At 60.7% G+C, this 24,618-nt stretch overlaps 1 protein-coding gene across 1 annotated transcript in view; it reads left to right on the top strand.

Annotated features, from left to right (window-relative positions):
• EFNB1 (ephrin B1) overlaps window positions 1-23,875 on the top strand; it is a 55,820-nt gene extending 31,945 nt beyond the window's left edge. Inside the window, exons 2-5 of the mRNA XM_035541899.2 lie at window positions 2,784-3,061; window positions 19,385-19,477; window positions 21,901-22,029; window positions 22,856-23,875. Of these exons, the coding sequence (XP_035397792.1) occupies window positions 2,784-3,061; window positions 19,385-19,477; window positions 21,901-22,029; window positions 22,856-23,244 (889 nt within the window). The 3' untranslated portion in view covers window positions 23,245-23,875. The remainder of the gene's footprint in view (window positions 1-2,783; window positions 3,062-19,384; window positions 19,478-21,900; window positions 22,030-22,855) is intronic.
• Window positions 23,876-24,618: the final 743 nt, after the last annotated feature.

Below are 24,618 nucleotides of genomic sequence, written 5' to 3' on the forward strand. Positions count from 1 at the left end.
GAAGGACAAAGGGCAAAATGTGTACGCGCGCAGGAATGCTGCTGGCAGGAAGCAGCAGTTGGAGGGTGCGCATTGTCTGAGCCGCGGTGGGCCGTGATGCAAAGCAGATACCCATGCAAAGCAGATACCCGCCTGGCCTCTCCCCAGGGGGAGCTGCGGGGATTGCTGCGGGGATTGCTGCGGCCCCGGGGCGTGCGAGAGCCCCCGGGCTCCGTGGCCACTGCGGCCGGCAGCTGGTTCGTGCTTTTTTCTCACGTAGGAAGTCTGGAAAGCCTTCCTAGGCTAATCCCCAGGCAGAAGCTCCGCGCTGCTGAAGTTGAGGCTGAGCGCCGATGTAAGAAAGTTGGTTTATCGCTTTGTCCTTAAAACAAATAAAGCGCGCCCTGGCCTCGTTGCTGAGTTCTGGGAGATGAGGGAATGCCAACGGGACGTCGCGTCTGGTTGTTCTCAGCCGCGTTGCCTTGATGCCTTTAGCGGCTCTCCCCTCCCCGCGTCGCTCCAGCCCTGCCGTGCTTGAAAACCAGCGTGACCCGCCGTGAGCGCGGGTGGAAGGCACGCGGGCTGCCGGGCTCGCGGGCGCTGCAGATGCCCCCGCTGGCCCAGGGGGTGTGATCGGCCCTCCTGGTGTGGAGATGGGAGGCGGATAGGAGCTCTCTGCTCTCACTCGGGAGTTGCGAGACATCTGCTTGACTCGTTTGTGGCTTCCTGTTTGGCATCTTTGGGGCAGGAGGGAGCTGGCAGAGGCTGAAGGAGGGAATTTGAGTCACTTGGGAGCCCTTTGCCAGAAAACGTCTGACTCAGCCCAACTGCGGAGAAATGAATGTGGGATCCAGCTGCCTCTTAGGGTGGGAACCTGTGAGTGAGCATGCAAGTGTTTACTTGTGTTGCATGTCTGTGGCCTCGCAGAGGGTGGGGATGGTGAGCAAGGGGAGGGAGGGGCAGGGGCTTCTTTGCATCTTTGACTAAACGTCTCCGGGGATTGCATCAGGGCGCAGGCAGTGGGTGGGGGAAGCCTTTATCGCGTGTAACGCTTTGGAAGCGCGCTGCTGGCCGGGGGCCAGCTGACCTACTTGGTAGCTCACCTGCCGGCAGCCGGGGCTGGAGCGGCGCTGCCTGCGCTCGACCTTCCCGGCGGCAGCGGGGCCTCGCAGGGCTTGAGGTCCCTGCTCTGTTTTGGGGCTGCTGCAGGAGAGCCTGGTTCCAGGAGTCGTAATTGCTTCCTGCAAGCTTACATGGCCGGTGGAGCCGCCGTGGTGCCGGGGTTGGGATGGTCCCGGTTATCCCCATGTCTGGTGCCATGGCAGCTCTCCTGCTGCTGGTGGAGAACCTCAGCTCCTCGGTCCGAGCCGGAGCTCCCCTGATGGGCAGGAGGGATGGGGCAGGCAGCACCCCGTAATGCAGCCCGCTGGGGCTGGGGGCAGCGTGGACGGAAGGCGATGCTACCTGCTGGGCCTCTGCCTGTGGAGAGGTGCCGGTGACGGGTGCCTCTCCTGGCTGCCCTACAGCTGAAACCCGGCCTGGGAGCCCTCGCCAAGGGCACCGGGGTGTGTGTGGGCTCGGGCTCCGCCTGCCTTCTCCGAGCCCGGCCGGCGTGGAAATGTGCCGGAGCTCGCGCGGCGAGAGGCTTGGGGCCTGGGCTGCTCGGGCTCTGGTTTCAGCTCCTTGGCTTCTTGCTCTGACTTGCACAGGAGCCACGGAGCAGGTTGGTCCTGTATGCTTGATCCTGTTCCCTGGTGCCTGCAGTCTCAGCCTGCGCCGCTGACGCTGGGAGGAGGCAGCCCCAAGGCTCCGGCCCCGCTGCCACGGGAGGGGGATAGGCAGGGGCTGGCAGCGCCAGGAGGAAGGCAGGGGAAGCCGTGGACGTGCAGCCCGTCGGAGCACGTGCTCTGCTTTTCACCGTGCCCAAATTGTGCGAGGGAGTTGCAGCAGAGATAGCTTTGCAGGAACATCCATTCCCACGTTATCTTCCATCAGGAACGCATTATGTTGCCTACATCAAAGTGGGTGCTCTGCTGCTTCCCTCCTAGTTGCCCTAATCCTCTACTTCACGGTGAAAAAAAAAAAAGTCAGAGTATTGCTCTGCAATAATGAAATCTGAATGTTAATTATCAGCACATTACCTTCCCTCCCTTCCCTTCACAATGCCCTGCCTTCCAGCCCCAAATAGCTTTCCTCCCTCCTTGCTCCTCTCCACCCGGTCCTCCCACGCTCCTGGGCACGCCGTTGAGCTGTGGCAACCGCCGGGTGGGTAGAAGTTGTCCTGCGAGATGCTTCCTTCCCTGCCATGTAAGGACAGGAATTCCTCCGTAACCGGGGCGTGGAAGGGATCCCTCCCCGCGCCCCGTCCTGACGACTGCTCCCGTGCCTAATTACCTGCTGTCCCTAATTACCTGCTGTCCCGCAGGAAGCTCGCTGCCTGGCCCTGGGGCACGGCCGCATGGGCAGAGCCGCGGTGTCTGCAGCCGGCTGCACTAGGAAGGGCAGCGGGGGGGCGGCTCGGCTCCCTCTCCGGCCACGCTGCTCACTGGTGCGTGGTGGTGCCATACTGGAGCAGGGCTGGACCGGGCGAGCCTCTGGTTCTGGTGGCTGATGTGCTGGTTCTTTGTGCAGTGATGGTGAAGGAAGAGGAGAACTTGGTGTTGGTGACAAATAAAAAGGCGTTTTGTGGAGGGAGAACAGCTGAGTTTATGGCTGAAATAAATTGTGGGGGAGCGGGGCTGTGCGCGGGGTGGAACGCCTGGGCACGAGCGTCGCTAACGTCTCGCCCTCTCCTCTCCTTGCAGGTTCATGACTGGGAAGGGACTGGTCATCTACCCAGAGATCGGGGACAAACTGGACATTATCTGCCCCAAGGCGGAGCCGTCCAAGCCTTACGAGTACTACAAGCTGTACCTGGTGAAGAAGGACCAGGCCGATGCCTGCAGCACCGTCATGGACCCCAACGTGCTGGTGACGTGCAACCGGCCCGAGCAGGAGATCCGCTTCACGATCAAGTTCCAGGAGTTCAGCCCCAACTACATGGGCCTGGAGTTCAAGCGGCAGCAGGATTACTTCATCACATGTGAGTCGCCACGCTCTTCCTCGCCGCCGGCCGGACCCCGCGCCGCAGGCTGGGGGCTGCGGGGGCCTGGACAGTGTTGCCAGGCGCTGCTCTGGGACTTGGCTCCTGCTCAGAGCTGACACGCACGGAAAATATTTCCCGCTGGATGGGAGAAGGGGAGGAATGCGCTGCAGGCCGAGGGGTCCCGGCCCTTATCTGGCCGCTGCGCAGAGCTGGGAGCAGGAGTGGTCCCTCCAGCAGGGGTGAGACCTGCCCACAGCCGAGTGGGTTTGTGTCTGGAGCGGTTTCGCAGCTGGAGCTTGGTGCTGCGGGGCCGGAGGTGCTGTGGGGCCGTTCTCGTAGGGCTGCCCTGGAGCTGGGACGCTCCCGGTATAAAGTCAGGGATTGGGAGCGATAGTGGCAAATGCTACCGGCTCGGCCGTCCTCGCTGACCGCCGTGGGAAGCAGCCTGGAGAGATGCTCCCAGAACTTGTTGCAGTTTGAAATGGCTGTCAGCACGCGGGCCGGGTGCTGTTGTTTCTCTGTACAACTCGGCTTTGTAGGAGGAAGGAGGCGGAATTTTCTCTGAGCCCATGGTTCGTGTGTGCAGATGGTGCACACGGGGTGCGTCCGTGGGTGCCGGCCGGGACATCTCCATCCTCCCTCGTGGCCGTGGGGTTGGTGCTGGGGCTGGGCGATGCCTGCCAGCTCCCTGCCAGCTTTGCCCCGTGTCGCGCTGTTTCTGCTCGGCGTGTGTGAGCAGCAGGGAAAGGGCACGGTGTGGCTCTGCTGTCCCCTACTTGCTTGCTGTCACACGCCGCGGGCTCGCCAGCAAGTGGCCCAGTGCAGGGGTCAGCCGGCCGCGTGGGAGGCCAGCGCCGAGACGTGGGGGCTGGTGCACTGGGGTCAGTAAACACGGTATTTTTGGCCTGAGATCTTTGCCGTTGGAGGGGGTGGTGAGGATCCTACAGGCAGCCTCTGGCTCGGGGCTGAGGGGCAGGAGGTGCTTGGCTGTGGGGCGGCGCGAGGCTGCCAGCCTGGGTGCTCCCTCGTGAGCCCCGTCTGGTGTTGGAGATGGCTTTCTTTTCACTGCAGCACAATTTGAGCGTGCCTGGTCCTGAGAAAGCAGCCAAATGGGCTCCTGCAGGTCAGATTTCAGCCCGCCCTTGGATCCGTAGCGTACACGTTGCTCAGCTCTAACGCTTGGCTTGAGCATGGGATGGTGGAAAAGGGGCTGCAGCAGCTTCTAAACAAAATGTCCCTTCTGGTCATCTGCTCCCAGCACCGTGTAGCAGGGGGTCCCCATCTTTGCTGCTTTTGGGGTAGAGGCGGGGCTGCCAACAGCCGCCCTGTGCCCCATTCCCCCGGGGCTCCCCCTGTGCTGCCCGCTCGCCTCCTGCCCGGCTCCTGCTGCCTCTTGCAGGTCCCCGCGGTCCCGTCTCGCTCGCTGCAAGTGACCAGGGCTGGCTGCAGCCCGGTGGCTCTGGGCTCGGAAAGGTCAGCCCTTCCTGCAGCTCGCCAGCTGAAGCAAGGCTTAATTCAGCTGCGAGCTTTCCCTTCAGTAGGCAGAGGAGAAGAGGAGGGAGAGGGGCTCAAGGCACCGCCACAGATCTGCCTTTTGTATTTAGGGCAAACATCCTGAAGCGCTCGGGCAGCGGCTGCTCTGCACGCAGGGTCAGCAGCCCTCCGGGACAAACACGTGCTCCAGAACGAACTCGGGAGCCTAAGGAAGCCCCGGGGAGGAGAAGAGCACGGGTTTCCTCTTTGCCACCCCATAGGAGAAGCCCCGGTGCCGGCGGAGGGCAAGGCCGGGTGGGCAGAGGCTTTGCCAGGCTCTGCCTTTCCCAGGTGGCGGAGCAGCGTTGCACGTCCTACCAAAGCTGCTGCTCGGCTTCCTCAGCGGCCCGGGGCTCTCGGTGGTGTTTTCACAAGCAGCCGGCGGCGCTGCGGCGGGCGAGCGCGGCTCCCAAGGGCCGGTGGCTTTGAGCTGGGCCAGCCGCGGGCGCACCTGGGTCTCCATCGCGCCGGCTCCGGGGCTCACACCGTCCCCACCGTGCGTCCCGTCGGGGGCCTGGCCGAGCCTCTTAAACTCCTCGCATTTGTTTCATCTAACTGTAGTTTCTGCCTTGTGAATGCACTTTTATTTATTCCCCTCCCCTTGCTTTGCAAGCGCACCTCCCACCCTGCTTTTCCTCTCCCCTTGCAGAGGGAGAAAGCTGGAACTGCACTCTTGATTCCGCCACCAGAAACCTGAATCCTGTCCCATACGGACAAATTTTCTCTATATCCATAACAAAATCCAGTTCTCACTCCAGCCTGGGGAGTCTCCCTGGAGGCCGCCACAAAACCCAGCACAACCTCCGCGTCCCGGTGCCCAGGTGCCGTCCCCGTCCCCCCGCGGGCTCCCCCCGGCCCCGCTGCCCCCGGCGGTGCCCCCTGCCCGCCGCTGCTCTGCCCCCGTCTCGGACCGTTTCTGACTTTAATTTCTCTTGACTGCTCCGCGCTTTGAAGCGAGCCTCGGCGGCGCTGGGACCGGGCGGCCGCTGTGCGCTGAACTTTGGCCCCTGGGTGGGCCGGGGATGCTCCTGTGATCTGCCCGTAGCCTCTGCCCGGCAGCCCCAGGAACCCTTTCTGCCAAGAAAGAAAATAGCCAAAAAAACAAAGTCAAAAGTCTCCCGAGCAGACCACCCACGTGTTGTCTTTTTTTTTTTTTTTTTTTTTTTTTGTTATTCCCCTCTCCCCAAGCTCGCCTGGACACACAAAAGGTTTTTTCTTTTCTTCCTTTTCTTTCGCCGGCAGCCCTAAGCCGGGGGAAGCGGCGCTGCCGCAGCCGGGAGCGGGCGGCCGCGGGTCGGTGCCGTCCCCAGCCCCGCTGCGAGAGCCCGCGGCCACCGCACGGCCCCGTCCCTCCTCATTCAGGGCCGCCCCCCCGCTCCCCCGCCATCACGTTGGATATGCCAAGCCTTGTTTAGGGCCACTTTTATCACCGAGGGACACTCAGCCCTCGGCTTAGGCTGCTTTAGCGATGAAAAAGGCTTTTGAAAGCAAACGTAACCTCTCCCCATCCTCCGAACCCTCGCGCCGAGCCCCTCAATGCCAGCTGGAGGCTTTCATTAAAAGCATCTTTTCTCCTGCGGCTGGACAGGGGAAGGTGATTCCTCTTCCTAAGCCTTTTCATAAAGAAAAAGATGCGGGAGCTCCTGGCTGCACGTCCGTGCCGCAGACAAAGGCTCGGTGGGGCTGCTGCCGGCTGCTGGGGCTGCGGCGGGGCGTGGGGAGGAGGAGGGCCGGCGGTTTGGGAGCGGGGCGCTTTGCTCCTCTGTTTGCTCCGTGGCCGATGGAGGTTCAGGCAATCCTCGGTTTCGTGTGCCTTTGGTCCCCTGCAGGCTCCCTCGCTGCCGTGGGTGTCTGGTCGGTGCTGGGAGGGACGGGGAAGGGGAGAGGGTTCTCTCCTGTGGGGTTCCCGCATTGCTGTGTGGGAAGGTGAACGAGTCTTTGCTTTTTGCCCCCTAGCAGAGTCCATCTGGGGCTTCCTCTGCGAGGCACGAAGCCAAGCCCGTGGGCAGGCTGCTGGGAAGGTAGAGGAGGACTCTCGGGGGGCTCCGCTGTGTCGCTGTGGGTCCTGCTTCTCGCCCGCAGGTCACCTGCTGCGGGGTCCCGGAGCCTGTCCATAACCACATTGCTCCTCAGCCTTAACTTTTCCCAATTTCCTGTGGTTTGCTCTGCTTCCGCCGCGTCCTTGTCCCACGCGAATCACCTTCCTCCCCCCTCCCTGGTGGCTGCGCTCTCGGGATGCTTGTGGGCAGCGCCGGCTTCCCCGTCCCCGAGCCAGCCGTACAGGTTTAGCTCTCCTCACCCCCCTCCGTAATTCTCTCCAGCTCTTAATTGCGTTTGCTGCTATTCTTTGAACCTGCTCCAGTTTTGCTATCTCTGGTAATGAGGTGCCTAGATAGAGATATGTGGATCCAGCTGTCCTGGCAGCTCCGGGGCAGGAGCCCTGGCCGCAGCCCAGCAGTGCCCCAGCTGCCGCCGGTGCCTGGCAGGGGGATGCCTCGGATGCCGAGTGCCTTCAGCCCGGCGCTGGCCGTACCCTCGGGCACGCCTGCCCAATTTGTTCTCTGCCGTTGCCGTGGTTGTGGTTTGGTGGGGACCCAGTGCTCCAGAAGAGCCAAGTCCCTCCAGTCCCGCTCAGTCCCCGCTGGCACACGGGGCGGGCAGCGCCCTGTCCCTGCGGCACCGCCTGGGTTCCAGGTGGCATCTCTGGGGTACCCCGTGGGGACCCCGGGCACTCTCGTGGTGCCCAACCTGTCCCCCCCAAGGAGAGCAGCGGGGAAAACAACTCATAACTAGCCGTCCTTCTCCTCCAGTTCGTTTGCAGAAAATGCTAAAGCAGAGGCGAGGCTGCAGTAGACGCTTGCCCCATAAATCTCACGCGTTTCCTGTTGATTGTTAGTCTTTAAGCCCTTCAATCCATTTTTGATGTAATGATGTTCGTAATCCAATCTAACAGTTTTTGGCAGCGGGATTCAGAGAGCCCTGATATATTACACCGACTGTTCCTTTAAACCCCTTGTCTTGCATTTCTGTTTTTAGATGCAATTAGGCCCAACCTGGCAAGAACTATTGTTGTAGGCCATCGCTGCCTCTGCGACGCGGGTTTCATCCCTGGCCCTTTCTTCCTCAGCATTTTTCTATTTCTATTCTAGTTGGAATTTTAATGTGGAGAAGGGGGTCACCTGTGTACTGCCAAGTGCCAGACTCCTCTTTTCTTTCCTTTTTTCTCCTTTTTCTCTATTTGTTCCTCTTTTTCTCTGTTTTTTTTTTCCTTTCTTTTCCTTTTTTTTGTTTTCATTTCCTCTTTTTTTTAATTTCTTTTTTTTTTATTTCTTTTTTTAATTTTTTTTCTTTTTTTTTTTCTTTTTTTTTGTCTTTGAGACACGCTGCCATACTTGTTTTTCTGGCTCCACCCTGACTCCCGAAATAGCTGCCATGGGTTTAGGAGGCCTGAGAGCCAGCTGGGAGTCGCAGCCTGCGCGAGGGTGTCCGCGGAGCTGCTCCAGGAGCCTCGGCCTTTCTGCAGCCCGATTGTTTCCTCCCTCACCCCTGCTGTCCCCATGGACACTGAGCCCTCCTCCCTCCCTCCCCATCGGCCGTGTGGTGGGTGCCGTGTGTGGTGGGTGCCGTGCCGGGTGCCCGCCGGCCAAGCTCTCCGCCAGGTTTCTTTGCTGACTGCATTTGAATGTGGCCACTTTCATGTACTCCTCAGCTCCCGTCCCACGACTTGTTTGGTGAAGATGAGTTGAAAGCAGAAGTGCTGTTTGATGCCGCGATGAGAGCTGTGAACTTCTGCTGATATAAAACCCAGTTAACCAGCTTCCTCATTCTTCACCCAAATGGGCTGGCGCGCTGCGGGTGCGCAGCCTCTGCGTCTTTGCGCCGTGGTGGCGGGGGCGCACGAGCAGAGCCGAGCTCCGGGACATCACCGGGGCCGATGGGGCTGGGGGCGAAGGGGTGGCGGAGGTGGTTTTGGTGGGGAGGAGATGCCCCGGCCGTGGGGCATCCCACGAGAGGCGCTGGGCGGTGTGGGAGCCGTCGGGCTGGTGCTGGGGACAAACGGGCTCTAGCGGTGCCCGCCTCGGAACTTCAAAGTCCCTGCGCTGGACATGTCAAACCCAAATAATGGCCCTTAGACAACACGCGGTTACTTGTCTCGGGGGCTTGTCTGAAGACCGTGACCACAGTAAATGCGATTTTGTTGAGCCCTGTCCCTTAAGCCTCTGCCTCTTTTCTCTTCTCCTCCTCCCTCCTGACCTTTTCGGCTCAGCGTTGTCCCTGCGCAGCCCCTGGCAGCTGATCTCATGGCTCAGCCTTTCATGGCGCTAATAGGGATGAAAAGCCCTATCAGAAAGGGCCAGTGTCCCTGCGCCCGGCCAGGAGGTAAATACCCAGCGCTTTGATCTGCTGCTGGCCGGGGGCCCCGCGGGGCCGTGCCCGGTGCGCGCTGCCAGCCCGGCCCCTGCCCGACCTCCTGCGTGGCCACGGGAGCTGGAGCCGGCTCTGCCCGGGGCACGGGGACCCCGGGAGGTCTCGCAGGTGGCAGGGCTGTGACACCGGGCTTTGGGCTGAGCCCTGCGGTCTTCGTCCAGCAGCTGGGGGATGCTCCGTGGTGCAGCAATTCAGCGGTGCTTCTGTCTGGCAGGCGGTGTCAGGAGGGACCCTGCTCTTCAGCGGTGTGCAGTGCTGAGGGCTTCCTCTGCAGCGCTGGAAAAGATAAAAACATGACTGCGATTTGAGTAAATTTTTGCTAAGACACTTGAAAGGCTGAAGAAGCCTTCAGCTTGAAGATGGCTTGAAAAAAACTCACAGCGTGTAGGCACGTCTGGGAAGGGTGTGCAGCTGATAAGCGCCGGCAACCACTTGCTTGGTGTATTTTTAAAATAACTGCTCCTGCCTCGAGACCCTCTTGCTGCTTTTCTCTTTGTTGTCTGTGCACCTGCAGTGCTTTCTTGTCCCTGGGGAGCCGGGACGAGGCTGTCGGAGGAGCTCACTTCTGTGTGGGAGCGGGGCTCGCCTCCGCCGGAGCTTTCTCCCTCTTTGCATTTTCATGGGCTTGCAAACATCTCCTCAGCTGTGACCTGGCCTGTCCTCACATGGAAATACCGTGATTTGTATCTTCTGCTGCGCGGTGGAACACTGGGGGCTCGCATGGGAGCTGTAGGCGCTTGGCTGTGCAGTGGTGGGGAGCTGCAGATCCAACTGGAATTTGGATTCTGCAATTCTGTGGAGCGAGAGCACGCTGGGGCTGCGGGGAGCATTGCAATGCTTGGGCTGCGAGACGTGCAGCCTGCAAGCCAGCTTGGCTCCGGCAGTAATGAGTTGCGATACGTAGCTCTTTTCCATCTTTTTTTAATTTCTAATGATCTGTGTTTTGAAATCCTCTTGGCCGGCTTGCCTGTGCCGGTGGAGGCTCCCCAGGTTGCGTGCTGCACCTCTGGAAGCTCGCCTTTCCGGGGAGGAGGACTTTGAGTTGCTATTTGAAGTTTCTTTGCCCTAGGAGTGATGATTTTGCTGCTGCTGCTGTGTAACGCCGCCGCTCTTTGATCCCGCGGCGCTACGCGGGTGTTGGCACAGGTAATTGCAGCCGGCGCGGGGCTGCGGGGGGACGGCAGCGGGTGCCTGCTCCCCGCTGCCACGGGGCCGGCCCTGCCCTGGGGGGCACAGGGGGCCCTTCTCCATCCTTCCCATATCTCTGCGGCTGCAGGACCAGCGAGCGGGCACGTCCTCCACTGGGTAGCTGGGGGGACTCGGTGTCTCCTGGGAATGCCCGGGTGCTGTGGCTCGGGGGACGCCAGGTCCATGTGGCAGCGCCCAGCAGCAGCACTGAGACCTGCAGGAGGGCGGCCGGGGCCGCATCCCATCCCCGCCGTGGGGTTGTTTGCCTCTGCGCACCCGTGTAAACTTCCCCGCTGCCGGCAGGTTCCTGATGCTTATGCAAAGTGTGCCTGTAATTGCAGGCGGGTTTCCTCCCGGCTGTCCCGCAGCGCACCCTGAGCTCCTCTCCCCCCCGGCCGCCTTACGCCTTCCACGTCTCCGAGCGCTCTCCCTCGCTTGTGGCTCCGCCAAGCCAGGCGGATTCCACTTCCAGGACATTTGCACATAAATCAGCCGCTCCGGTCCCTGATAACTTTGATTTTTTTCTCTGAACCGCCTCCAGTTCGGCATCCGGGTAGCGATGACGCAGCCCTGGCTAACCCCGCTGCTGCAGCTGCAGCCGGGAGGGGAGCGCTGCTCTGCACGTCCCCGTCCCTCTGTCCCTCCATCCCTCCGTCCCTCTGTCCTTCTGTCCTTCCGTGCCACCTTCCTGCTCGCCAGGGACCCGCACTCTCCCCCGCCAGCCGCTCCCCGTCCCCGCGACGGCAGATTGCCCCGGCAGAGTCACAGATGTTTTGCTACCTAACCGAGGAGATTTACACCCTGTTAAAACTCAATAAGTGCTTTCCTCCTCCCTGGGTCCCAGCGGGGCCCACAAATGACTCTGGCAGAGCATCAGGTGGAGAATTACGTGGCACTTTTTTTTTTTCCTTTCTGACATGTAGCTAGCTGCTTGGGGCTGCCACGGAGACGTTGCAAATAACCTTTCTCTCCTGCTGCTGCTGTCTTTTTTTGGAAGGGGGCGGATGGACCTTAAGTGAAAGGCTTCATTTTGTGACCTGATCCCACGTGGACGTCTCAGTAGAGTTTGATGCTGAAGGGCATGTGGCTGAGTAAGCAAGCAGTGGTCTTGCAGCCGAGAAGCTCTTTCTGGCCTTGATGAGCTTACCTGCCATGTGGCTGTGACTCTTAATTGCACTGCTAATTAGGGCTGATTATATTTTTTTCCATCAAAAAGCTGTTTTTATGGGAAATTGGGCTCTTGATGTCATTCCCCGCGTTAAAGCATCTTCCTTTGTGCAATAGGAGTGCTGCTTGCCCATTGCCCCAGAGCACCCGGGGCGGTCCCAGACCAGTGCGGGGTACACGAGGTGTGGGGGGGGCCTGCTGCTCTCCCCCCCCGCCCCGAGACCGCAGGGCACAGCGGGTCGCTGCCCGGCTGGCGGGTCCGAAAGCACCGGAGCTGCCGCTCGCGGGGGGCAGGCAGAGCGCTAGGCAGCGTTACGGTTGAGGAGGTAAATGTGCAAGCCAGAACATTAAAAAACCCGAATATTTTGTTGTAGAATTGCCTCTGCCACATCGAGCACACCGCCCGCTTTGTGGTTTGCATACAGACGTGGAACGAGTGGGGGGTGGAGGTGGGAGCCCGGCGCGGCTGCGGCACCACGTGCCCGGTTTGCAGGCTGACGCCGGTCCCTCGGTTTTACCCTCAGTTTTCCCCTCGGTTTTCCCCTCGGTTTTCCCCTCCCGTTTGTGCCCCTTTATTGATCTTTGTGGTGGTTTGACCCCGGCCGGCAGGAAGTAAACTCTGCCCAGCCAGACCCCGCGCAACCATTTTGATTAGAGTTGTTCAAAGCGTCTTTCAGCCTTCTGATTTTCACCAGGCGTTTGCTGGCAGTTTGCGGCAGCAGAAAAGGCAGCCTGGAAAGTCCCAAGTTCCTGCCGGCGTCCAGCATAGGCTCCGTTTTGGACAGTGGCTCTGGCTGCCTGTCCCTGCTGTACGAGAAGCAGGGAGAGCGTGTGGTGGGGTCGGGGCACCCGGCATCGAGGCTGCTGCGAGCCCCCGGTGCCCTCTGCCCCAAGGGGGCCGCGTGCCCTGGCCCTGCTGAAGGGGTGAATCCGAGCAGGGCTCCCGCCAGCCGGGAAATTCAGTGCAAAACCACGAAATGCTGACTGCAGCCGACCCGGGCTGGAATCAGCACCGTCAGGTCATTTCCTCATGCCGTGCGTGAGGCCGAGCGGAGGCTGGCCGTGGTGCTGCGAGGGCTCGGCCCCACGCTGCGGCGGGCAGGAGGAGGTCCGGGCTTGCATTTCCCTCCCTGGCGCTATATAGGGCTTTGTTGGTTCAAAGGTTATTTATTTATAGATAAGCTTGTTTATTTGTTTATGCGTTTCATTTTTAAATGTACATTCATGCATTTATTTATATAACATGTATTTATTTAACCGGGTACGTCCAGGGCTGGGCGCGTGCTGCTGGTGGGCGTCAGCAGCTCCCTCCCTGCCGGCCCGTGCTCCCCGGGAGGATGTGGTGCTCCTGCCCGCCCAAATCCCCCGCGAGCACCGCTGCGATAAATGGTGCCTTTGTGTCGGCCGGCAACTGGCTTCGCCTCGCGCCCTGCCCGGCCTCTCCGCTTGCCCCCGCTCCCCGGACAGCTGGAGCCATGTGGCCATCGCCGGCACCGGCTCCGTCCCCGTAGCGTGGCGCTGGCTGGGGTGAGGGTCCCCAGCAGACGTGGCTGTGCCGGCGGGCACTGTGTCTGCAGCATGCTCCTCGTCTCGGGGCTCTCACCACGCCAGGTGAAGCCATAAAAGCCGCCTTTGCTCGCGGCTCCCAGCTGTTGCTCGAGGTTGATGCCGTCAGCAAAAGCCGAGCGCTTCCAAACAGGAGCTGCGGGGACGCGGGGTGCCCACGGCTGCGGTGTGCGCGGGAGGTGGGGGCGCTGGGAGGCTCCTTCCTCGCTCGCAAGCCTGCCCTGAGGGTTTCGCCCTCAGCTCCGTGCCCGGCCCACGAAGGAGCTGTGGGTGACAGACTCCAGGCAGAGGGAACGTGAAACCAGCTGCTGGGAACTGAGAAGGAGTCGCGATTCCTGGCTGTTAAATTCCCAGCTTCTGCGCTCCTGGGATGGCGTTTTCCAGCCAACACCCGCAGGTTTCTGAACTGTTTGCATTTGGGGGACCCCGAGGAGCGAAGAGGAGGAGGCAGAGAGCGGACGGGGAGTGCTTGATGTGAAACGCAAGCTCGGGGTTAGGACGGTGCTGGGGCTCCCCGTGCTCTGAGGGTGCCCAGGGGAGCCGCAATGCCGGGAGCGAGGAGGCGCAGACCCTGGCACCGTGGGGGCTTGGCGGTGCGGGGCAGCATGGGCTGCTCTGCTCCTTCTCTCCCTAGCAGAAAGCAGGGCTGGAGCGGCTCGCCGGCTGCCAGGAGGGTGTGTGAAATCCTAGCCCCGCACCTCCTGCAGGAGCCTGGGGAGGGGACGGGGCCGGCCTGGCTTGCACAGGCGTTTCTGGGGCTGCGGGGCCCCTTCCCAGCGCAGCTGCTGCTGGGATCGGGTCGGAGGCGGCTCCCGGCCCTGCTGGCAGCGTGACAGCTCGGGGCTCTGGCAGCCGACCCGCCGGTGTGCCGGAGCCGATGGGAAGCGTGCTGGGGTGACGTGTGCGGGGAGAGGGCGTCGGGCTCACCGCCCTCCAGCACGGCCCGGGAAGGAAACACAAATAATCAGAGCAGCAGCGGGAGCGTGGGCTGGTGCCGCGTGGCTGCGTGCCGGTGCTTCAGCAGGGATGGGGCTGCGACCAGCCAGGCGCTCGCAGAGTGTTCACGTGCAGCCGAGCACACGGTGCTGCTGCCCGGGGGCCTGGAAGTGTCCCTGCGGGTCCTCCAGGGCACGGGGAGGGGTGCGCTGGCCCCGCTGGGAGGAAGAAGCTGGGTGCTCCGTGACGGGGCTGAGTGCTGCTGCAACACCTGCACGGATGCGGCACCCACCTGCAGCGATGCAACACCTGCACTGTGGTCTTTGAGGGTGCAGAAAACAACTTGAAAGACTGGGAGGACAGGGAGGATGGCACGAGCTAGGTTTTTATTTTAAATCCTCCTAGAGTTTGTTTGCAGATCTGCACAGGAGGATGCTGGCGTGGTGTCTGAGCACATTGGAGGTGTACGAGGAACGTGCTCGGGGTCACAGGTGACCCGAGTGGACAGGGCTTTCGGCCTGGTTTGGGTGTCCTGGGTGAGCTGTGCTGGATCTGAGCCGTGTGTCGAGGCTGCTCTATGCCAGCTGCCCCTTAGCAGGCTTGAAGATGCAATGCACAGAGTGCTGCTGGCCTGTGCCTCCCCACCGCCCCTTCTCTGTGCCCAAAGTGCCGTCACCACGGGCTGCGAGGCCACTTGTCACCGCAGGGCACGGTGCTCCTGCGCCCGGGGCTCCCGCAGCCTTCCGGAGGTGGGAGCTGGCGGCAGAGCCCCGGCACGAGAAAAGGAAGGGAAATCCTCTGCGAGCACGGGCCCTGCAGCGGGCTGTGAGATAAAATAGGGAAACTTGAGTCTTTGACACTTCGGGGGCGAGGGAAGGGTTGCGGGGCCAGCGTCCATGCTGGATCCATGCGGCGCTTGGCTGAGCCTGGAGCAGGGCCGCTGTACACAGATGGAAGAGTAATTAAGAATAATAAAAGGAAAGAGACTTGGATTCGCTACAGTCTCAGCACATTAATTGTGCTTTGGGGCCCAAATCATAACGGAGTCCTGCTAGAGGGAATCCAGAAGAGAAACCAAACGTCTCGCTCTGTCCAAAGCTGACCGTTTAAGAGACCCTTGCCTTTATCTGCTGCCAGGTATTACTTCCAGAGTTTCCAGCCTGCCAAAACCAAGTTCTTGTTTGAAATATTTTTAGTGGAGGAAGAAAAACGATGGTGCAGCTCTAAGTCGTAGCGGTGGGAAGGCAGGGTGTGATGAATCGGGTGCGCAGCTGCGGGCGGGCGGGCGGGCGCCGACAGAAAGCTGCCGGTACTGCTTGCTGCCTTGGAGCGGAGCAGAGCAGAGCATGAGCATGAACATGAGCATGAGCACGAGAACAAGCATGGCTCGCCCCCATTCCCCGCAGAGGGGCCGTGCCAGCTGGTTGGCACCGGGGCTGGGCTGCCGCGTGGCCACCTGGGGGGCGCCTGCACGAGGGTTGGGGTGAGCGGCGCCAGCAAGCTCAGGTCCTGCCACTGCTTCCACGCCGCCTGAGCATCTCCTCTGAGTTGACAAGCAATTACATGGTTAATAGTATCAATGTTAAATCCTCATCACTCGGCAGCCTGGGGCTTAATGCTTCATTAAGGCAAAGGCATCTAATAGCTCTCCGGGCTGGGAGCTGCGCTGCGTTAAGCCTGTGTCGAAGTCGTTTGTCCAGAGGCTGCTTTTGTTCTCCTGCTCCTACAAGACGGTGCTAGTCCCTCTGAAATCGAAGGGGATGCGGGCACGGGGCCCTGCACCTGCCGTTGCTGTGTGCCCCCATCGGCCACCCGCCCTGAGTCCCCGCCGATGGACGGAGCCCAGCGGGCTGGACCTGCCCGGTGCCATGCGTCACCTCTGCATCGTTTCTAACAGCGTCCACCCCTACTGACACCAAGGTGTCGTTTGGAAAACGATCCTTCCTGTCTCCTGCATCGTGCCCGAGCAATAGTTTTCTCATCTGAGCCTACGATTGTCTATTTAGCCTTCCTCTCCTGTGTGTCACCTTGCGTTTGGTGACACTGGATTTCATCTGCCATTTAAAATCGGTTGCTCTGTGCTACCCAGTGCCGCCACAGCTCTCCACTTGGCCTAGCAGTTGTTATCACAGGTACTTCGGGATCGCTCGTGAGCTTTCGTTTCACTGCTTGCAATGCGCTTCCCAGGTTGTGGGCAGGTGCTGCTGCTAAATCTTCTTCCACCATGAAAACAAGAAACAAAGTGCACAGCTCAGGTGTCCATTGTGAGCTGGTTACGTGCCCCCGAGATGCCCTTTCCTCTTCATTCCAGCTGCATTTTTGGGCAAAAGGAACGTTTTCAACGGGAACAGCTTTGTGCGTGGCTCCCCGCAGGAGCCCTGCTGCCCGCAGCAGGCACCAGCTCCCACCACCCCTTCCCGCACCCGCCTGCGGGGCCATCTGAGGCCCTGCCGGGTGTTTACATAAAGCCTGTCAGAAGCTGTGCTCTCCTCGTCATCTGGATGTGGCCCTGGCTTTGTGCAGCATGAGGAGTAGCTCGCTTTGCTTCGGTTGTGGCCTATTTCGGGCCTGGAGAGAGCCGGGCCCTTCACGTCCTTGTTTCAAGCCTGTTTCAAGAGGCTGTACTGGAGACGATCGCCATGGTTTTTGCAAGCGTTTTACCCTTTTAGCTGTCCCTTTTATGTTCCCTCAAGTAGCTTCTTCATTTTTTTTTATGTGGCTCCCCTTTCAGAGCTACTTTTTCTCCTCATAATTATTATGATCAGAATGAGGAGAGGCTTCTTCAACAAAGTCTTGTGTGCTGCTTGGGAGAAAGGACGCTCAGCTGTGTCCTCTTTAGTCCGGCCATGTGATTCTCCAGCTGGCATTCTTTTATATTGTTTGAACACTTCATATTTCTGTCGTATCTGAATGCGATGTCTCGGGAGTTATTTTGGAGGAGATGTCTCCCGGTACCGCCACGTGCTCCACCTTTGCAACATCTCCAGCGGTCCCGTGCACCGAAGCCCTACTTTCTCTGTAGATCGTTTTGGTATTATTTGGGTATTACCTTGTAAATACACCTCTGTAAGGTCTGCTGGAGCCGGTTGTTGCTGACTGATGTTTTCCCTGGCCCTGCTGGGCTGGCTCCTGGCTGCAGAGAAGCTGCTGCCACGTGGAGCAGGGAGCTGCGATGCTCCGGGCGGCGAGACGTGCAGGTGGGCTGCAGTTTGGGGTGAAAGCAAGCATAAATGGGTCCGTCCCAGAGAGATGCTACAGCTTTCCGGGCTGCAACAGGAATGGGTGAAGTCTGTCAGAGATGGAGCAGCCCCCAGATGTGTGTGTGCTGCCTGTGGCCCCATTCCATGTGGCATGGTGCTGGGCTGGGAGGCTGTTCATGAAACTGCTTATTTTGACTTATTTTATCCCGAAAAAGGCGCTTCTGGTCTGGGAGAACAGAGCTGCTGTTTGTTTGTGTTGCAGGAATTAGCTCCCTAAGATGATTTTATGGCGTTTGAGCTCGGGCCCTACCTCCGGCTTGAGTTGGGAAGAGCCTGTGCAGGCACTGAGGGGATGTTTCTCCCGTTTCCCCCTGCATTTGCACTGGGATTTATGCTGACAGTGCTCCTGTCAAAGCCGAGGCCGGCGAATCCCAAGCGTGTGGATATATGACTTTCTCCGGTGAGCTGCTGGCAAACGAAGCTGCTGTCGCTGGAGAGGCGATAACTCCGCAGCTGCCCGAGCAGCTCTCTGATTAGGAAAACATTTGCTGGGGTCTCATGCGAGAGGCTGGATCGCAGAGACGGAGCCGACGTGCTTGGAGCCCCCACCCTGCCCTGCTCCAGGCTCACCGTCACCCGCAGGCAAGGCAGGGGCGATGCCGGGGAGCGACGTGGTGCTCCCGAGCCCATGCCCTGCTCTTGGTGAATCCAGCCCCGTGGAGGGGCAGCGCCAGCCCTCCCTGCACGGCCTTCCAGACCTGCTTTGGCTCCGCGAGCCTGCGCCTTGCCGCCAAGCAAAAATTTCCCATTCCTCGCCGCGGCACCAACCGAACGCCCCGAGGCCCCCGATGCTGGAAGGGGAGCCCAGAAGGAAAGGAAAGACCTCGCTTCGTAGCTGGCCTCCTCCCCTAACGTGCGAGCTGACAGCCAGCGAGGGCTGTCTGCTGGATTTGTCCCAGCCGACCGTCAGTCATCGCCCCGCTCCCCGGCACAGCGCTTGTGCCGCCGGCCGAGGCCGGAGCTCTGCGGTAACCCGAAACTCCGGGGCTGAGTTTTGGCACCGAGGCTTGGGGAAGGTGGTGGCCGGATCCTGCCTGGCTTCGCTGCCTTGTCTCGGTTGAATTCTCCAGGCGGCTTTGTGGTCCTGCGTTGCGCATCCCCCCTCAGCCCCCTCGCGCCGTCCCCGTGCTCCCCCCGGGTTTTGGGGCTCCCCTGCGTGAATAAATCCTCGCGCCTGGTTCTGGTGGGCGATGCTGGGCTGGATGGGGGTCAATTCAGTTCGGTAGGGGCCATGAGCCAGAGCCCCCCTGCATCCATTGGCACCCATTGGCACCCAGCCCAGCACCCTTCCTCCCCGTGCAGCACCTACTGGGCGCTCACTGCCACCTGGCACCGGGGGGCCCTTTTGGGGCCAGAAGCCATTTTTTGATCCTGTAATGCCTCCTTTTGCCATGTGTTTTCTCATCCCCTGCCCACTCGTGCCCCCTGCCCCGGCGTGGGATCGGGCGGCTGGGCGTGTGGGTGGGGGGCTGCCCGCGCGGCAGCATCGGGGGGGGGCGGCGCGCTGCGCTCCCACGGGAGAGAGAGCCTGAAAAAATCCGTGCCGGCTAAAGAAAAAAGTTAATGTGAATTTAACTGACTTCTGCCCTGCAATTAAAGCCATTCGAGCCCATTGGGGCTCTGAGTTTACATTCTTTACTGAGGCACAGTGTGTAATTATATATGTATAATTTAAACTGTGCATATGCATGTGTTCCTATTATACACCGAGGAGCAAAGGAAATTATCCAGGAATTAAAGGGGGAGGAGCGCGCAGGCACTGAGAATGGCTCGCTTGTGTGGATGTGGCGGCGAGGGGAAGCTGGAGGTATCACTTCTTCACCACTGCAAACATCTTCTGAAGAGGCGCGCCCGTGCTGCTGGGGCCTGCTGGCAGCACGCTGCTCCGCGTGCCAGAGCGGGGAGTAACCCTTGCGTGCTCTCCTGCCTGTACCCGATAGGAGCTGCTTTGCAATCCAAAAAAATGGAGCCTTATTGGTAAAAACTCTCTGAATTTTGTTCCCCCTGGCGTGGGGGAACAAACCTGCCCCGTGTGAATGCAGCATCGCTGGTGCCATTTGGGGCAAGGGTCTTCAGGCTGGGGAACGCGAGGAAGCACTCATAATTTTTTTTCCTCTGCTCCTTGGGATTTTTCTAAGCTAGCCCAAAGGGACTAGCCACGGATGGGAGAGCTAAAAAAAGCCTTGACAGTGCTCTTGCGTTTCCTGCAGAGTTCTTAACCGCCCGTCTCCTTCCCTTACAGCCACCTCTAACGGGACGCTGGATGGCCTGGAGAACCGAGAGGGGGGGGTCTGCCAGACGCGCTCCATGAAGATCGTCATGAAAGTGGGGCAGGGTGAGTGTGCTGCGGGTGTGAACGTGGGGCAGGGGGAGTGTGCTGCGGGTGTGAACGTGGGGCAGGGGGAGTGTGCTGCGGGTGTGAACGTGGGGCGGGGGAGTGTGCTGTGGGCATGGGAGTGGGGCAGGGTGAGTGTCCTGTGCCCAGGCACTGAAACGCCGGGAGGGAGGAGGGCTTCCTTTTGGCTTCGTGTTATCCCAGGGCAATGAGAAGAGGAGTGAGGAGCTGGTTTCATTTCTTGATAACGTTATCTATTTGATTTTTTTTCCCCTCAACAATAAGTGCCCAGAGCCCCCAGCTCGCAGCCAGCTGCGGGACACCATTCCCGGCATGCCCCATCTTTCCTCCATGCCTACCAGAGGAGCAGAGAAACCCTCCCAAATCCTTCTCTGCCCAAGCACCATCTCAGACCTGCCTTTTACACACCATTTCTAGTCTCCCCAGACTCCTCCATCCAAAAAACGCTTAGTGCCAGCTAGGTATTGAGCAGTGCTCGGTCACTGCAGTTGAATGACCGGGCGAGACTCCGGATCCTGATGCAGGCCAAGCGTCTCCTTGGCCCACCAAAACGTTCCCATCAGCCTGACTTTGCTTCAGGGGAGCGAGGAGGAAAAGCAGTGTGCGAGGCAGGGCAGGGCTGCAGGTCACCCTCAAACTGCTTCGCTGCCGCGATGCTCTGTGTTACAGCAGCCCCTCTTTTCGGTGGGGAATCTGAGCCATGTATGCCCGTGTCCTGGCATGTGGTTGTTTCGGGATCCTGGGGAAACTGAGGCCAGGCCAGTGGCTGTTGGGAGCCAGGATGGCTTCCTGAGTAAGTTCAGCAGGGTTTCATTGTTAGGTTCGTCCTTTCTTCCTTCCTTTCTTTCTTTTTTCTTTGGCCAACACTGGCACATGTTTAGCGCATTAGGATTAGGACTGCGTAATTGCCAGTTCCGCAGTGCCTGGTGTTTTTTGCCCAGGCTGGAAGCTAGCAGAGCACAAGACCCATGCGTGCTGCAAGGGCACTGAGGCAGGAGCAGCTCCCTGGTCCACCCAGGGCACGGGCTTGTGCACAGCATCCAGCACCGAGGCCTCCGTGCCAGACGCTGCCCACGAGCCTGTGCCCCTGCCCCTCTGCCCAGTGGGGTGGGCTCCGCTGCTGGAGATCACCCCCCAAAACCTCCCTTCCTGGGCTGTCGAGTGCCTCCTGGCCCCAGCCATGCCCTGGGCTTGTTTCGGCCCCCTCTCGGCTGTGGAGCTCCTGGTGCCTGCTTCTCATTATTTTGTTTTCACTCTGGGGCCAGTATTTATAATAAACAAAAGAAGCAGCGCTGCAGCCTTGGCAGCCTCCCTTCCCTTCGTGTTCCTCCTGCTGCCCCTGCAAGAAACTCGCTCCAGCCCACGCGCAGGAGTTCAGAAAACATGAAAAGGCGTCGGGGTGCGGGATTAGGGTGGGGACGCTGCTTCCCTCCGTCCTCCTGTCTCTTCCAGGAGGGAGGAGGCAGCCAGGGCAGCCCAGCCTGGGGTGATGCTGCTGCATCTTTTTTCCTAGCTCTTGCCATTGGGCTCGCCCCAGTTCTCACACGTTTAAGACACGGCAGAGGGCAGGATCCCTCTTGCTTCCCAAAAAGCCACCGTGATTTTTTGGGTTGTGGCGGAGGGCGCAGAGCGCCTGGGAGCAGGAGCAGGGCTGCGTCCCATGGCTTGCAAAGCAAATCAGAGCTTTGAACACAGGGTTTGCCAGGGAGGTCAGAGGTTTGAGGATGGAGGCTTCTGTTGTGGTGTGATTGGGTCCATCCCTTGCTACCAGCACTGGGGGTTTTCATGGAGCTTTGTTATTTATGGAGCTACGCAACTCGGTCATCATCTAAGGCTTGTTGTTGGCCATGGGCTGGCATCTTGTCCTGCAGAGAGTCTTGTGTCCCGCTCAGGTCTGCCACTGCTGGCCCTGTGCCCCTTCCTCCGTCCCCCCGATGCCTTCCCAGCTCTGTGCAGACGGGCCCTGTGCTTTCTGCTCCGTGCACCACGCGTTGCTGGCTTTGCCCCGCGGGGCGCCTGGTGGCTGCGATCCGTCTGAAACCCCCGGCTCCTGGCACTGCGCCGCAGGGTGCTCGTGCTGCCTTCTGCACCTGCCTCCTCTCCGCCGTCCCCCGCGTGTGGCTCCACAGGGCTTTGCTCTTCTTGGCAGCTTTTGGAAACAGCATAATTGTCTGGGCTGGTGCTACACTAGGGACGGACTGGCCTAAACAGGGGAGGGCGGTTTTTCCATCGGTGTGCTACAGCTGCTCCTCCTGCGGCACCGGGGTGGATGGCAGGCTGAGAGCCTTTTTGGATGCAGGGTGGCCAGTAGGGATGGAGAAAGGGGTTACTTATTGGGGTGGGAGCTGCCTTTGTTGAGGTTCAGTCGAGGTTTCTCATCCGTTGCCTCTCTGCCCGCCCAGATCCGAATGCGGTCATCCCCGAGCAGCTGACGACGAGTCGGCCCAGCAAGGAGTCCGACAACACGGTGAAAATCGTCACGCAGAGCCCGCGCCACAAGGTCCCCGCGGTGGAGGAGCCCGGCAAGCCAGGTAGCGTGGCCACGGCGTCCCGGAGAGGGGCTGGGAGCCGCGGAGCCGGGCGGTGCTGGGCGCTGCGCCCCTGTGCCAGCTGCACCCCCGTCCCCCAGCATCTCCTCGCCCAGGTCTGGGTGTTATGGGCAAGGCGCTGCTGGGCTGTGCCGGGGCAGGGAGCCGGCTGCGAGGCTGCTGAGCAGAGCAGCTCGGGCTCCTGGGCTCCTTCTCCCAGCGCCGGGCTGTGCTGGCAGCAGCGTTGCGGAGAAGCGCTGGTTCAGCACGCCGCTCCTCCTCCTCCCTCTGCTGCCCATCTGTTCCTCCGTGTGCATCTGAGAGGGCTTGGAGGAGTTGAGGTCCTTGGGTTTTTGAGCTGAGCCAGTGTGAAAGCCCTTTGAAGGTGGTTTCCTGAGTTCCTGACCCTGCTGAGAGAAAAGTGAAATCAGATGAAGTCAGGAAAAGTTGCTCTTTTCTTCTCCCGCGGTGCAGCCAGCCAAGTGGCCTCCCCTCGGGGGCCCGGAGCTGCCCGGGCCGGGGTCAGGAGGAGGTGGGGGTCAGTAATCGGATATTGCAGGGCTCCGGGTACCAGGCCCCACTTTCATTACGCCGTTCAGGTCAGCTGCGGAGAGCAGAGGCTCCTGGGGCGTGTGCTGGTCGCAGCCCAGATTTGGGTCCAGCCAGCCAGGAGGGGATGGGCTGGCACCTCCGACATGGGTCCCCAGGGCTCCGTCACGTTGTGCCTGGCCATGGAGGCAGGGGTGAAGGCACGCGAGGGGCTGAGCAGGGCAGGAAGGTGGGGTAGGCCACCCGTGCACGCTGACGCCCGTCTCCCCTTGCCTTGCAGGTTCCGTCAACCAAAATGGCCAGGAAACCCAAGGTCCCAGCGACGGGTTCTTGAGCTCCAAGGTCGCCGTTTTTGCGGCGATCGGCGCCGGCTGCGTCATCTTCATCCTCATCATCATCTTCCTCGTCGTCCTCCTGATCAAGATCCGCAAGCGGCACCGGAAGCACACGCAGCAGCGGGCCGCAGCCTTGTCACTCAGCACCTTGGCCAGCCCCAAATGCAGCGGGAACGCGGGCTCGGAGCCCAGCGACATCATCATCCCCTTACGGACTACAGAGAACAACTACTGCCCGCACTACGAGAAGGTGAGCGGGGACTACGGGCACCCCGTCTACATCGTCCAGGAGATGCCCCCGCAGAGCCCAGCCAACATTTACTACAAGGTGTGAGGAGCAGCCTGGGCACGCCGCCAAGCAGGGGAGCGCCGAGCGGCCGCCGGGTCCGGCTCCGGGGGAGGCAGCGACCCCGGCCCCGCGGCACGGCGCGGGGAGCGCAGGGGGCTGGCGCCCGGCAGCGCGCCGCTCGCTCGCGCGCCGCCTCTCCCCCTTTGTATTTAGTTTTGTAGTTCTCAGCTTTTGTAATCCCAGGACTTCGAGGGTGAGCCGCCAGCGTCCTCCTCTCCTGCTCCAGACTGCGGCCGGCCGGGGCGCGAGCCAAGCGCCCGCCGTGGCGGGCACCCTGCCTTTCCGCGCCCGCTCGGACACCGCCGGCGCCCCCGCAGACTCTGCCTCCCCTTTTATGTTTTTGGGATTTCCCCTCGTCACCTCCACGTCCTTGTGTTAAGTGCCCGTGCACCTGGTGCTGCAGCGGCCGCCGCTTCGGGCCCGGAGGGTCCCAGGAGCCCGGACGGACGCCGGGGCCGCGGAGAGGAGCTGGGGCCGACGAGGAGCGAGCGGCCTTGGGGGGAGGAGGAGGATGCTTCGCCTAGGTGCCAAGATGCAGAGAACTGTGCAGGGAGGAAGCTGGCAAACCCGATTTACTACTACTACTATTATTATTATTATAATTATTTTAATTTTTTTTGTAACATTTTTATTTTTGTGAATCCCGGGCGGGACTCCGGCCCGCCGCCCGCCGCCTCCGGGCACATGCCGCCGCCTCCTTCCAGCACGCCGTCCCGCCGGCCGCGGGGCAGACCCGCCGTCGCCCGCCGCTGCCGTTTTAAACTTTTGTGTTCGTAGCTGTTGACTCTTGTTTTAGTCTCTTTATAAAAAGAAAGAAAGAAAAAAAAAAATATATATGATGTCTCAAGCATTCAGCGTGCGAGAGTCCGAGCGCTCCTCCTGCCCTGCGGAGGCTGCAGCCTCGGCGGCGATCCCGGACCTCCCCAGGGCGTCCTCCCGCCCGGGGCTCCGTGGCAGCGAGGAGCAGGGGAAGCCTCTGCTGCTGCTTCCCGTCGGGCCGGGACTGCTGGAAGTGAAGCGTGGGGCAGCCTGGGGAGGAGGGAGGGCAGGGCTGGCTGCACGTCCCATGTCACCCGTGTCACCGGTCCCGTCCCGCGGCTGGTGCTGGGGCAGTGCTGCAGTTGGCCGCCCCGGGGTGCAGCCCTGCGGCGCTTCTCCTTGGAAGGGAAACTGGAAAACGATGGTGCTGGGCTCGGGGCCGGGGCGGCGGTGCCAGGAGGAAGCCAACGTTTGAGAGACGGTGCTCTTGGGTCTCCACCATCCACCCAGGCAGGTCTGCTCAACCCTGCTCCTCCTTCTCCTTCTCCTTCTCCTCCTCTCTTTTCTCCTCCTCCTCGTCCCCCTCCTCCTCGTCCTCCT

The sequence above is a fragment of the Cygnus atratus genome, chromosome 13, assembly GCF_013377495.2.
Source record: "Cygnus atratus isolate AKBS03 ecotype Queensland, Australia chromosome 13, CAtr_DNAZoo_HiC_assembly, whole genome shotgun sequence".
Lineage (NCBI taxonomy): Eukaryota > Metazoa > Chordata > Aves > Anseriformes > Anatidae > Cygnus > Cygnus atratus.